Here is a 15,487-nt window from a genome sequence, read left to right as displayed (position 1 = left end):
AAGACCTGAAATAGTTGAGTAACACAACGCTGTAAGAATTAGTTAACTTTATAGTTAATCTTTTACTTAGTAGCATATTTTGGATCATTCAAAATTATATGAATTACACTCATTTCACTTTCATAAGCCTGTTGAGCTTCCAGTTCTCCCAGATATGGGATTTTTAAATCATCCAAGAATTTCAAATTTGAGTTGGAAAAATTAAATATATTTTTATAATTTATTGTAATTTGGTTTATAAGTTTGTGTTTTATTCACTTTTGCAACCAGTTTATTCAAAAAGAAGATTACCTTGCATACAAAAAGGGCAACCTCAATTATTTGGAATCAGATCAACCCGGCAGCGGTTTAGCAAGAATAACATAAACCAAACAGTGGTTTATCAGGAATCAGATACACAGGGGTTTAATATGGCGTTAGATAAACTAACTGGGCAGTGATTCATACAGAGTAAGAAATCATACAGATAAAGTATTGTATATTACAGTACACTCCGTCTTATTCGGACTCCTCGGGACCGAGGCCAGTCCGGATAATGGTTTTTCCAGTTAAACCTAAGTCCCCGTAAACTCGTTAAAACGGACCGTTTAAATGCATACTGTATACCTACAGTATTTGACTTAAATTTAGGAGAGCATTGTATTCAGACACGTGATCACTGGTCTCAGATCTTTCCCACGAGAACAGTCATTTCAGTACCGCCCACTTCCTGCCGATGTGGTGATAAAACTTTTCCGGTTAAAGAGATGTCATTCCAGCCGAGTGTAGTCTGGTTAAACCGATGTCCGGTTAAAAGGTGTCCGGATAAGGAGTCTACTGTAGATTAAATTTGTATAGTATTGTGACACTAAACACTCTTTTCATTGTAAAGCAGATTCATTAAATGGTCACAGAATGTTTATACGTAATAATGTGGTATTAAACTGTTGTTGTTTACACACACAGAAAAGTAAGTTAAACTCGTTTATGGGACAACCGTGTATTTTCAGCTCTGGTATGGAGTGTTGGAAATATACTTGTGACAAGCGATCAAGAGTTGAGTGAGGAGGACTGTTCGGAAATTCTTATTGTATAAGGTAATATGCTCCAATGTGAGTGTTGTAGGGTGAAGTTTTGGACTTTGCGCTAGACGCTAGTGACTAGCGTAAGGTAGTTGTGCAGTGCAGTAGGTAGTTGTAGAGTGTTTACTCTGTACCTTAATTCTTTGTTTTAACACGTTGGGTGCTGATGACGGGAATTCCCGCAATTGCTTAACATTGAAATAAATGCAACTTTTATGTTCAAACATGTCGATAGCACGAATAGTGTTAAACACTAAACTGCTCCTAATTGTAAAATAGGTTTTTGAGGTTTATTGATAAACCTAAACTCTATGTAATAGACAATTCTGGAATGAGAATTATTTTATGATACTGTTTACAAAGCATTAAGCTGACAGGGAAATTGAAAGAGTGGTGAACAGTTAAAACAAGTGTTTTGTTTCAGTTGTTACTGAAAATTTGTTTACAAATAAGAAAACAGGACAGATGTGAAGAAGAATCACCAGACAAAAGCTATGCTTGATCGTCACACGGCAGAAGCGATCACACTTACCTAATACACCTCTTTACAGCAAAAACACACAACTTGGATTTAGTGCAGTGAAGTACAGTACAGAATTGTTGATAAATTTGAAGTTGTACATTTCATATACATATTTACAGAAAAAATATTGCTTTAAATATTGTGTCTTAGTGTTATTAGTGTTTTATCGTGATTCATTAACTTCATATTGAAAATAAAATACTATTGTATCATGCTCACAAACTGATCTTGATTTCAAGACACAGGCGGATATTAATTTATTTAAGTTCCACAAGGGGGAAATTGACTGAAGAGCACTCTTATCCATTCTTTCACACTTCATCAAAGATTGTTTTGCAAAATAGTGTTTCTGAGAGAGCTTGACAAATTGACCAATTTAACTGTAATAAGCAGGGTGTATACTATTTTATTAAAGTGAAATTCCAGGTTTTTTCCAGGTTTTTCCTGGTTTTTCAAAGTTTTTCCAGGTTCCCGCTTATTTCTTTGGTTCCACTTAAACTATAATCAATTTAAGACTTGCAGCTTAAGTATTCAATATAAACTTTTGTTTGAAATTTGTTTCAAAGTCCATAGTGAGCTAGTGTTGAAAAAGTAATAATCCTTTTTATAGTAATAATTTTCATTATCATCATTACTTAAGGCCACGGAAACATCTCTCTCGATAGCAGCAAAATCCTGAATATTATCTTAATTTTTTATGAACACATTATCAACGGCGGCAAAATCCTGAATATTTCCTGCGGTCGTGTGGTCGCTTCCCACAGTGACGTAAACGTCATCACAGTCTTACGTTATCATGGAAAAATCCTGGACATCTCCCGTGGTATGTATACATTATCGCCGTCTCTCGCGATCACGGAAACGTAATCATCGTCATCCACGATCGCGGCAAAATCATGAATATTTCCCGTGGCCGTGTAAACATCATCGTTGATCCCGCGGTCACGTAAACGTCATCGTCGTCGTCCGCGATCGCGGCTAAATCATAAATATTTCCCGTGGCCGTGTCTACATCATCGTCGTCTCCCGCGGTCACGGAAACGTCAACGTCGTTTCCCGCGGTCACGGAAACGTCAGCGTCGTCGGCCGCAATCACGGCAAAATCATGAGCATATCACGCGGCCGTGTAGAAATCATCATCGTCGTCTTTCGCGGTCACGGCAAATCACGAAAATCTTCCGCGGCCGTGTAGACATCATTATTGCCTCTCGCAGGTATGGAAACGTCATCGCCGTCGTCCGCGGTCACGAAAACGTCATCGTCGTCTCCCGCGGTCACGGAAACGACATCGTCGTCTCCTGCGGTCACGGAAACGACATCGTCGTCTCCCGCGGTCACGGAAACGTCATCGTCATCTCCCGCGGTCACGGAAACGTCATCGTCGTCTCCCGCGGTCGCGGAAACGTCATCGTCATCGGCCACTATCGCGGCAAAATCTTGAGCATTTCACGCGGCCGTGTAGAAATCATCACCGTCGTCTCCCGCGGTCACGGAAACGTCATCGTCGTCTCCCGCGGTCACGGAAAAGTCATCGTCGTCTCCCGCGGTCACGGAAACGTCATCGTCGTCTCCCGCGGTCACGAAAACGTCATCGACGTCGCCCGCAATTGCGGCAAGACGCATTTTACGACTACAATCTTCTACCGGGGCTAAAATAAAAATCCCGGAATCGGACCAAAAATCCTGGCTTTTTCCCGGTTTTTTCCAGGTCCCTTCAAATTCAAGGTTATTTCCCGGTTCTCCCGGTTTTCCCGGTTGGTATACACCCTGTGTAATAAGTGAAAAATGATAAGTGAAAAATGCTGATGAAAAAGATACATAATTTTTTAAATTTTACTCAAGAAAAAATCCAAATCAAACGAACTGATAAATGTGTTTTTGTTACGTAATGTAACTAGCTGTTCTATTTACCTCGAGATCGGTCTCGGAGATGTTGTAGGTGTTGACTAGAGCATCCACGAGATTGTCTAGTCTAGAGCCAAGCCTGGACAATGCAACAGAGGCACCGGACACTGCAGCTCCTTGCTGTAGCAGGGACTCTCTACTGTGCAGTTCCATCCCAGCCAAGCGAGCCTCCAGTGACAACTGCTCTTGTCTGAAATGGGATTCTCACTTACAAACCCTCAATAATATGGACAGCCATTTCATTGGCAGTTAATAAAAACTTTTTTCAGCAAAGTTAGGGTTGCTCCACTGTACCGTTTTTATTTGTTATGTCATTGATAAAACACTTAAAGTGTACAGAACCAATGGTTGAAGCATGTTGTTTAATAGAGTACATGGGCTATATGAAACGCAACACCATACAGTTTACATGTTTTAAGTTGTCACATGATAGAAGGGTTTCCTATAGTCCTCGCCACCCTAACTTGAAGCAGCCCAAGGCCTCACTACACATACGGCGTGCGGCCTTGGGCTGCCTCAAGTTAGGGTAGCGAGGACTATAGCTGCCGATTTTGGTAGCAATTTTGGCACCAACTGAACATACCAACTGAAAGGGTCAAGTATAAACGTTTTCCTAGTAGTCAAATTCTGCAAGAAAACTCAATGCACTAAAGACTCAATGATCCCAATTTGGTTAACAATTTATGACATTCATGTTCCATTTTAGCTTGTTATATTCTATCACTCAGCTATGATTAAGTACGATCATGAATTGCACTGCCTTTCTTAACTTAAGTTTATTTTACTTAACCGGAGTAAGGAATCAACTGGAAAACTCAATTAGTCTAGGTTAATGAGTGTTTAATGCACTCAAATCAGTGAAATTAGCAGTCTTGGACCCACCAGTCCCTTTCCTCTTTCATCACCATCTATTCCTGGTGTACTTAAAAGCTGATAGTGATTATTGATTGGTTATGTATTTGATGTCAGAAAGTTTTAAATAATAAAGTAGTTCTTAAAGAAATAATATATGTTAACATAAGTGCATTACTCACCTCCTCTGTTCGCTGATCCTTACTAGATGGGAACATTCTTCTTGTTGTCTTTGTAGTTCTGCCTCTTTGCTGGCCACTGTCTCTCTGGTTGCTGCCAGCTGAAACATAAGACAATAAATGACCAACAACTTAAACTAATTTAAAGAAATCAACAAAAAAGTGGTTTTCTAAATTTAAGTGGAATTGCATGGTTTATAAAAGTAGTAGATTTTGGATAGCTTTTTTTGTTAACATATTTGTACCAATTAAGTTTCTTAATTATAATTACTTTAAATTTATTATTTTTTTAAATTTGATTTACTTGTGTGCTGTTCACTGTATGGGGTTTTCATAGTAGATCCACTTAGATCAATGTCATTCTTTTGTTTGACGTTGTCTGTTATTAAGTTATTAATGATAGTAAATATTATTATTGTTACAGTGGAACCTCGATAACAAGACAAACGAAAACCAGTCATCCTTGATAACAAGTGTAATTTTCAAATCCAATTGAATTTATTTTATCTCTAACCACATGTCATTGCAAACCTCAATAAGAAGTCGACCTTGAAAACAAGTCTTGTTATCGAGGTCTATAATCAACCATTAGCCAGTCATTTAGCATCATGAGATGTTGTCAATCCTACCTCAGTCTCCAGGTCTCGCAGAGTGTCAGCCAATGCAGCTTTCTCAGCTTGTAGGAACTCCTGCAACTCTGCCGACTCCAACTCCATCTCTTCTTGCTGCTTTAGCAAAGCCTTTTGTGCAGAATAACTCTTGTCCAGATCCTGTGATCAAACAATCCTTCATTAATGGCCCGTTTGGTAAATATTGAGTGGTATGGCTGTTTTATCGGTATGGAGGTCACAATTTGGTTCAAAGTTACACAAAATTGGTAATATTATGGATTAGTTTCCTCCACTAGTTATTTTTTAAATAATAGCCTCGCACCCTTTAAACTATGACACCCACTTCTGTCCCAGCTTTTGAGGAATTTTCATGAATATTGTATTAACAGCCCAAACTTTAATATGTTAAAACTGTGTCTTATTTGTGATAAATTTTTTGTGAGGAAATCAGGCTTACCATAATGATAAAGAGTCCACCTGGCACAAAAAAAAACATAACATGTTAACACATAAAACTATAGGTGAAATACTTCGTAAACTTTTTTACTATTTCGATTTTTCGTGAAGAAACCTTTCTTTGTTGGAAATTCTTTCAGTGACAGTAAAATATTCTAATTACTTATTACGTTTTTGGGACAAGATGGATTCTTTTCTATTCTGGGATTTTTGTTAATCCTGTGTCTTAAGACATTACAACAAAACGGAAATACAAGATCAGACATCAGTTAGTAAGCAAATGAAGAATGATCAGCCAACTTAGCAACAGTTAACTAGCATTTCAAAATAGCATCCAAGTAAAGGAGTGAACTGTTCAGTTGGTGTATTTGAAATGTCAACTATTTTGAACTGTCGCCAAGAACTACAAGCGTTTCTGATAAAAAAAACTCAGATATCTAGACCCGCATTCCAAACATCCTTGCTCTTTAGTGTTCTCCTCTTCTTACAGATATGAAACTTTCAGAAAAAAAAAAAAAAAAACTATGAATGTTTGGTTCATACTCTTTTATCGATGGTTACCGACCATTCAACCTTGGTCATCAAGAGTTTTCATTTTTGTTATCGGTCAAACACAAGAAGGTTAAACTATAAAGATATGTATTACCACAACATTCTTACTCAGCGGCCAATATGAATTAATGAAAAGACTGGAGACAAAAAGGGGTCAGTATAACAGCAACAAATGATCAAAACTATAAATGATTATGAATAACAAAAATTTAATAACAAATGAGCAAAAATATTTCTATTTACAGAGCTACATTTATGGTGGTAAGCCATTTAAAGATGGTTCAATTATAGATGGTAGGGACAGTAAAACTATACCCATTGTACAACATAGGGATGTGAATTCAATGGCGTCACTTAGTAATTAATTACGAGTACAGTCATGACAATCCCAGAATATTACTACCCTTTTTCGTGTTAAGATTCTTTTTAATACCCACCTCCTGGAACTCTGATTAGACTAATTTATTGAGGGTTTATATTTCTCTTAGCTTCTATACTCCATTTACAAACTTTAGGCGGTTTGAGGAACTTCCCCCCACCACTTATTTTTGCTTAATGTATATGTTGCACCTAATGACAATTTGGCAAACCTCAGCCATTGAGCTATTGTTTTAAAAGAAGGATCAAGTTGAAGGGGATGGATTTCTTCCCCTAGAACAGCCTAAATTTTGTGAACGGAGCATAGTGATTGATACTGACCTTCTGTAGTCGATGACATATGCTGTGTAGCTGAGAGATCTCCTGTTGCTGCTGATTTATCAGACTGTTGGTACTCAGCACTTGCTGCTCCAGCTGTCCAACTGTGTCATCAGCATCATCTGTAACAACACAAATTATTGCACTAGTGCATTGGAATGTGTCTAAATCACAAAATAGAAAGCAGTTCTGATTTTTTAGCTGCAATAGAAGATACGTTTTAGTAGCAACATAAAAAGTTGTAGCACACTTGGCAACTGTCACAGAAACACAACAAAGCTTTTTATCCCTCTTCCCCAGAGCAACTGTGGGACAATTCTTGCAAAAATTTGGTTCTAAAAATGCACTAAGAGCTTCGTCCAATAATTTTAGCCACTTCTGATGATGCAACCCTGCGCATACCTAGTATCCCAAAAGAGGCTTGACGCACCCAAACAAAATAACTTCCTCTCCGTATCCCACCCGGCAGATTCGAGAAGAAGTTTTCAACTGTGCTTTCGTAGTTCAATTCATTTTTACCGGAGCAGTGGAAATTCTTCCACCACACCATACCTTACTTCTAGTGTGATTCAGCTTTAGTTGTAGAAGTTATACTAAATTTTTCAATGGTAAAACCTTCTTAAACTAAAGCAATGGTAGAGTGTAGGGCTGTTGTAGAATTATGTTTTCTTTCTCACACAAACATTTTTAAATATTAACCATGCCGAACTGAAGTGAGAACTTATTTTAAGCTGTAATATGTAATAAGTCCTCTTAACTATTCTAGTAGAAACAATAGAATGAGAAAATGGAACTTCAACAGTAGTACATTCTACGATACTCACAGTTGCCTATAATGAGACTTTTGAGACGTATGTTCTCAGCGTCCCTGGTCAGCTGTTGTGTCCTCAGCTGATCACAAGTCTTGCTCATCTCCTCTCTCTCCTCGGCCAGTCTGCTCAGTTGACTCTTGTACTCCTTCAGCTGAGCCTCCAGCTGTTCTATACGCCTCATACCTCTCTCCACCTGTCAAGCAAACACAAAACAATGTAAACAATGTAGTGAGAGGAAGTACACAATTTTACTTGAATTTGCAGTAAAAATGCTGAATATAAAAATTTAAAAAAGTGCTTAAAAGTTAGGCCATCGATTTTTGGTTTTATCAATAAAGGCAGAATCATCAAGTCATCTTTATGAATAGAATTTGAATTTATTTTTTAGTTTGCAGAGTAGTTTGGCTTAATTTTACTTTGTTTCTCTCGGTTTCTTTGATGTCCAGTGGTACTACCCAACATAATGAAAATTAAATACTCGTAAAGTCAATGAATATTGATACTTAGTGAGCAGCTTTGATACTAAAATGATTTTAACTGGTGGGAAGAAGCAAAATAATCTCCGCTGTGCTGATATACAGTTCTGCAGGGTTTACGTGAATACTAGCCCACAAAGATCAAAAGGTTAACATATGTTATTATTATACACAAAGGAGGCTATTATGAGTGCTAATGTACGTTTTTAGGCTTATTGTGCATAATTACTTTCTAAAACATTAAGAGGTTATATTTTTTAAACAGCTCAGCTTCTCAGTTGTAGGTTGTAGCTAATGGTACTATGTAAAGACAACAGCAAGGTAAAATTACCTGAACCCCGCAATTCCTTGTCTCCACCCTGGAGTGAACATCTTTCAGTAGAGGACTTCCTAAGCCGTTCTCCAGGTCCGCACCAGTCAAGGCAGTTTGTATGCTGATCTCATGGAAGATCCGTGTCTTTGTCTTGTTCTTCCTTGGATATGGAGGCATCGTCTTGTTGGTGCTGCCCTGTAAAGTGGCCGAAGTCGCTGAAGACACCATGGGATTCTGTTTCCTCCGTAGACTAGCAGAACGGTTCAGACTAGGTTCTCTGCTAGACAGAGGTTCACTCAGGGTAAGGTTTTCCGCAGATTTTCTCCTTCTCCTCGGTAATGTAGCATACTTTTCCAATGCAGTCGCTTTACTCTCCGTTACAGAAGTGGTGGACGTGTTCATAACAGTTTTCTTCTCAGGACGGAATTTTTGCGCAATCTTACTTATTGTCGATGGCCATCTGCCATCATTACAGTCACTGCTCGGAGAACTCACTTTACCCTTCACCGAAGGAACTCTATTCAAAGTCTTTCTACTTTCCGAACTGTCTCTGTGAGTTTTTGGTGTGGAAGAACTAGGAGTTGGTGCTCTACTCGGATGAACCGTTTTGGGAGTTGTTTTACTCGTACTTCGATCCCGACTCAAAGGAGTTCGAGACCTGGAGGACAGGCCGGACGGAGACGGACGGGTAGTTGAAGGGGTTCTAGGGGGAGGACATTTTTTCCGCGCGCTGCCTGAGGTAACTCTGGGGTTGTGGTAGCCAGTGACCGAGGAGCTTTCGCTGCCCCCCTCGCTGGTCCCGTCACCTCCCCCGGACAATGACAGGTCCTCTGGCAGCTGCAGTGTGTTACTGACCAGGTCCTCTGAGGAGTAACAGCAGCTGACTAGACTAGAGTCACAAGATGCTACGGGGGTAACGTCCCCACCTGGGCCCCCAACAGTACCTCCGTTCACCTCCACGCCACTGTCACTGCCCTCCGGCACCTCACACTCCTTCCCTCGGAACACGGACACAGCTTCCGCACACTCCATAGCATCCTCTCTGCAACATAACACACATCATGTTACTCATCAATCTATTTATACTTGAATTACACTTATGTTAATCAACCAAGATTTTACCTCCCCTACACATATCAGAGGCTCAACCTACATCCTCAGATAAATATAAAGTAACTATTGCATGATTATACAGTATTGTTGATTTGTTGACTAAGTATGTTTGATGAAGTATGCGGCAAAATCCTTGCTTGTAAAAAAATTACTAAAAATAGTTCAAAGTGACAGCATATTATTATTTTTAATAGAGTAAAGTTAGGAAAATATAGCATTGCTAACAAATATAATTAACAACCGTATCTCATTAAACACAGCCAGTCACTGCCATTTTCATAATAAGTGGAGTTATTCATATTTGCTATTTATTATATTGTTATTATATTGTATTCATATTTGTTTAGATGTTTAAAATTGGCCTACTTAGAGTAGTTTTTTTTAGCATAGTTAGTTAAAAATAAATTGTTTACAGAGGATTTTTTTTTAAATTCTTTTATTAATTTCACAATACTTTGTTGGTTTAGAGGTCTGCGCTAGAGCCTTCTGTTCTAAAATAAGAAGTTGGTACATACAAAAATTCCACAAAACTTTAATAGCTAACTAGATATCCATTCCACTTGGATCGGCTGGGGCCAGTTTTTTTACTCAATAAAAATATAAACAGTGGTTCTAAAATTTAAATTATATTCATCTAGCCTAATTGATTTTTCATAAATTACTCTTAATTTTTAATCAAATCCACGCAACAAGTTCAACATGGTAATGGAATGTATAAATGCCTAGCCTGCGACTGTGTATCTAAGAGGTAATGAACAGAATAATTTAATGCATAATACTTAACAATACCCTTACAAACATGGCTAAAACATCAACGTGTTTCCTCTGCATTTACAAGTAGGATAGTGAACAGAAGACATTATATCACCTAATCTCATATCAGATATCAATAACATGTCAACTGTTTTTGCACACAACTCTTAGATTCCGGGTGGCAACAAAGGATCAAGTAACAGTTGCTATTCTTTACAAGACCTATTTTTACACAGTCGAATACAGTGATTACAGTAAATAGAGTATTGTCTAATCGACAGAAGTAAAGTCATCAATTTTTGCATTACTACCAGTAATTGTTAACAAACAAATGTGCAATATATCAGATTAGGATGTATTAATAAGTAAACCTATTCACAATTGGCTTATTCGTTTTGGCCTATTCTTGTGTTAAAATAAATCCAGTTGATTCAAGTCCAATATATGTCTATTTCAGAATGATGCCGATGGGCTATTGTTGCTCCCCTGTCATTGTCACAAGCGCCAAACACCTTCAATTGATGAAAGTCCATTGAGCCGACTGAATCATAAAAGCTGATGGATGATTTTATTTTGGAGAAAAAGTGGGGGTGTTATGGGATTTGGATTACCAACTGTTGACAATTGTGCGAATACCAGTTTAAAATTATTATTCACAGATCGGCAACAAGTTTTACCAAAATAATTTTCATCTATAGAATGTACTGGTGCTTCTCAGACTAATGTGTTAAGAATATCAACCAAATATATTTGATTTCATTCGTTACCACTGTACTGTATTGTGATTTCACAGCTTGTCATTTCAATGTCATAACTAAAGACATGTGTAAGTTTACATCTTGGTAACATGGTAAGTGTAGGCTACCCAACTAATATCTACTAAGAAAATACTGTATACAAATTCAATAAAGGCTGGTTTGGAAATCAACAATTTTCGGTAGGTAAAAAATCAATTAAAACTATATGAATAAAGATCATTAAACCCATAAAAACAAAACTTTGTTTCAACCAGTGCACAATTTTTTTTTCCAGAGCTCAGTCAATATTGTACTTACAGATGGACACTGAAGTTATGACAGAAGTTATGATCTCTACATCTAATATTATTGTATTTAAGTGCTAATCTTTTAAAAGTTTGATTTACTACTGAATAACAAGTACGATTGAAAAATTCATCATGTAGTCAGTATAGACAGTAGACACAGTCACTCGGGCTCCAGTGCAGTGTGTAGTAGGGTCACACAACATTATCCACTTTAGCCAATTCCCTCATCCTTCGCACCTCCTCTGCACACACAGCAATAGCCTACAGTCCTACAACCACACCAAGGCTCAACAGACCCAAACATATAACAACGCTCTAAAACAGCATTCAGACCAGTAAATAGTAGCCCATATGAATATATTTTACAGAAGTCTGAGGTAGTAAAACTGTTTACGTAATTGAAATGGAAAATTTAAATTATGTCTGGAATTGGGTTGGAAATGAATGTTGGTAATCATCTTATTGTTGTCTGTGACAAATTGGTTTTGCAAAATTTAATTTGTGTGAAACTTTATTTGGGTATCTATATACTTTATAGATTTACACCATAAAGCAGGGTAGCCGGGTGATTATAGTCTTGATCCTCAGAACATAAGATTTGCGATGATTAGAAACTGGACCCGGTACTTAATTGGGAATTTTATACATGTCCTGACTACAGAAACAGCTGACTGAACAAACCTGATTTAACTGTGCTTGCATAAAATGCGGGGCGTAAAAACGCTCTAGCTACTTGATTTTTTTCTAAGTGGTTGCAATTGACCATTAGAAATCGCTCCATTTGTTATTCACACAGATTCCAATATATTGAGCAGCATTGGGAGGGGGTGAAAACCACCCGGACGACATGGAGTTATATTATGTATAAGCGTATTAATTTGTCGTTATATCCTTATAAAAGTGGGAGGGCAGACTGGGCAGAGGCTCTACCAATGTTTGCGACTTCAAGTGCAATTAGCGGCAGCACGGGAGCGGACCCAGCCGCGTCTGCAGAGTTGTCAAGGTCACACAGCAGCTGGTCAAGGTCAACACGACAGACCGAATGTCTGCTGGTAGTACGGTGTTTTAGTGGCTGCAACTTTTGGCGGTGACAATGTTCATTTAGGAGGGAGTTAATCTCAGAGCAATGTCCAGAGCGAGTAAAGAAACGGACAAAACTTCAAAATGTACAAATATGAACCAAGTCCTATTAATTAAATAACCGACTTCGACTACAAACATTAACTTTACTGTAAGTAGCGTAAGTAAACGTTTTACCCTATACTATATAAAAGTTGGATTTTATTACGTGTGAATATTGCCCGGGTGATAATTAAGTGCGCTAATCTTTAATATAGGTACGTTTGTTTATCTCGTACGTAAAGTACATATTACGTTTTTTTCTTCTGTTACACTACACGACAATGAATAGTTTAACAACTGATGAAGTTAAAACAGCCTAAACATTGGCATAATAACAAGAAAAACATAATACGAATAATAAAACCTTGAACCATGTTTTAAAAATGTAGTCACTAAATCAAATGTTGAAGTATTACAAAGGGGCACGAATTCGATGTACATTAACCTAAGCTAAATCAGTTGAATTAGTTTTGAAAGAAATTGATTTATATCGGTGAGAATTTGTTGTTTTTTACAGCGCGTGTTGAGGAGAAGGACGCCGTTATAATAACCAACCGTTACCGTGCTGACTGGCGAGACGAGAACACTATACTGTACATTATGTGGACTACTCTGATAAAATCTATCTAAATCACAGTTATAGTCCTAAAACTATAGAATAACGAAAGAGAGGAGCCATCTATTTACCATCTGCTTGTCTTAATTCTGTGACTGCGCTCTACGTTGATATTTTATCGAAAGTATATAACAAAGGTTAAATGTAGGCAGCTTAGTATAAGGCTGGGTATAAGTGGTCATACTAAATGGTTAGTGACAAATAAAAGATTACCGGCTCTAATCAGAGGAAAATCAGTACCATTCTGGTGTTTCTTTGGTTAGATTACTAAACCATTAGTAAATGGTTTAAGTTTAAGAACAATTTGATCATTGACAAAGCTACACAGATAATCTTAATTCTACATTGCAGATATGTACTATCTTGCATTCATAAAGGTGTGCTATGAGGTCTAAAACTTATGATTTATGAGTTATGCATTGTTAAAACACACAAAGCTATTATGGAATACAAGATAATTACCACAAACTATTCCCGCGCAAACAAAATCAACAATAGTTGAAATATTCTTAAAGTAATCGTATATAGGATAATTTTCACCATTTATGTATTACAATTTTATTCAAACTAATCATCGAAGTATGCACATTGCCTGAATATATTTCAAAATTACTACTATAATGTAATTATATTTTTCATTGTTTAAAACATTGAAACTATTTTTCATTTACGATGGCAAGTCTACTCCAGTATCCAAGTTCATACTTCCTTTTTGTATTATTCCACTCTTCCAGTATGAATAGCACAAAAAGGCGTTTCCCCAGAACCGATTTGAAATGCCTCCCACACTATCTCGCATCGACTTCCTTGATAAACGTCAAATTTCCCGACAGGAGCGATCAAATCAGGAAGGTCTTGTCTACGTGGGATTGCACTTTGCACTTGAACAGAGTTTAACAAAGGTCTTCTGGTTGTCGAGGAAGCAAGATCCTTGAGTATCGCCTTCAACCCACAATGCATCAGTTGAAGAAAGAACTGCAAGAGAAATGAAGAAAGGCCTTCCCACATAGAAGTGGTAGGTAGATACTGCATTGAGATGTTCGGGAAACGCGACCGACGCGATATGTGGGGGACTTAGGGGAACATTGTTAAACACTTTTTATAATTTATAATTGTTTATGCGTGAGACGATGATCCACGCGAATGCACTGAGATGCACACAAAGTGTAGTGAGGTTATTATGACATTGCAGATATCGGAAAACTTTGGGAATCCGAGTTTTGCAATGTTTGCTTCTGAATCTGGAAAATTATGAATCCATTCGTCCGATGATCGTTTGGAATTTGATGGAATAGACCTTTTCCCTTTAAAATCCCCTAGAAAATGATATACTCCCCAATCTATAAAAAACATAAACATTCAGAAGAAAAAATGTAATGGTAAAATTCAATCACAATTTGATAAACGGCCTAATACAATAAGAGAAGTGGGATTAAATGACTATGTCTACCTATAATGAATACGAATGTCTACTTCCATCAGTAGCTTTCATTACTTTCGTCCAGGGTCGTCGCTATACAGTAATAAATATTGCCTCCAATGGAGACTGGAGTTTGGCTTGGAGCCAAAATACTTTATGTCGACTTGATAAAATATGCTCCACCGGGACTAAAATATATCCAAAATAGGTAAGTTTTACTTGCAGAATGTCCTTGGAATTTGTAAGTATACCCCCTGAATATGTATTGTAAAAACACGTTTTTATTTTATTTTAGGAGAAATGAGCTGTCCTTACGATGTGTTTTGACTACACTACGTTTCGGGGAGCAAAGGGAACTCCTCCCGTCTTCAAGTGACCCTTTGTTTATTTATTTATTGACCAACGGCTGACGCCAATACATAAGAAGATTTAAATTATGATACAATTTAAAGAAAAATAACAGGTGCAAAATGTGAAACAATTCAGAACAGTAACAAGCAATAACATTTGACAACAATAATTTAACAACATAACAAATAACAATGAATCGCAACAAGTTAACAAACAGGAAGATGTTAACAATAACAATCTCTAATTCAAGAAAATTTTGATAGTGAATTTGGGTGCAAAAACTAAAACAACAATATTGCATGAACCAAAACAAGCAAATCAACAAACCAAACATAACAGAAAAATGCGAACAATCTGCCGTGATGTTTAACAAAACCAGAAAGGGCAGTTGAGAAATTTGCGTAAACAGAGAGGCGCAGGCACAAAACACAGAAAGATCTTCACTTTACCCTTGTTGTATATTGTGGTCTAACCTACCTTGTATTGTAAAAATAGTTACTGTGATCTATATGTGAGAAAAATAAGTAGGTTAGGTTATAAATATTATGTAAATTAGGTAAATGTATAACCTTATGATCACAATATAAAAACAGGAGTAGCCTTACCTATCAGAACGTAGTGTAATCAAAAC

General features: G+C 37.3%; 1 protein-coding gene across 1 annotated transcript in view; it reads right to left on the bottom strand.

Annotated features, from left to right (window-relative positions):
- The window catches only part of LOC128991728 (mucin-4), a 49,954-nt gene that overhangs the window by 13,768 nt on the left and 20,699 nt on the right, over window positions 1–15,487 (bottom strand). Inside the window, exons 2-7 of the mRNA XM_054414868.1 lie at window positions 8,455–9,478; window positions 7,660–7,840; window positions 6,839–6,957; window positions 5,150–5,290; window positions 4,524–4,621; window positions 3,496–3,679 (exon numbers count right to left, since the gene is read on the bottom strand). Of these exons, the coding sequence (XP_054270843.1) occupies window positions 3,496–3,679; window positions 4,524–4,621; window positions 5,150–5,290; window positions 6,839–6,957; window positions 7,660–7,840; window positions 8,455–9,468 (1,737 nt within the window). The 5' untranslated portion in view covers window positions 9,469–9,478. The remainder of the gene's footprint in view (window positions 1–3,495; window positions 3,680–4,523; window positions 4,622–5,149; window positions 5,291–6,838; window positions 6,958–7,659; window positions 7,841–8,454; window positions 9,479–15,487) is intronic.

The sequence above is a fragment of the Macrosteles quadrilineatus genome, unplaced genomic scaffold (genome assembly GCF_028750875.1).
Source record: "Macrosteles quadrilineatus isolate MER2022 unplaced genomic scaffold, UCM_ALF_1.0 Scaffold_1__1_contigs__length_201487025, whole genome shotgun sequence".
NCBI classification, from domain to species: domain Eukaryota; kingdom Metazoa; phylum Arthropoda; class Insecta; order Hemiptera; family Cicadellidae; genus Macrosteles; species Macrosteles quadrilineatus.
Note: the sequence above shows the minus strand (reverse complement) of the source record. Positions and strands in the feature narration are given on the sequence as shown.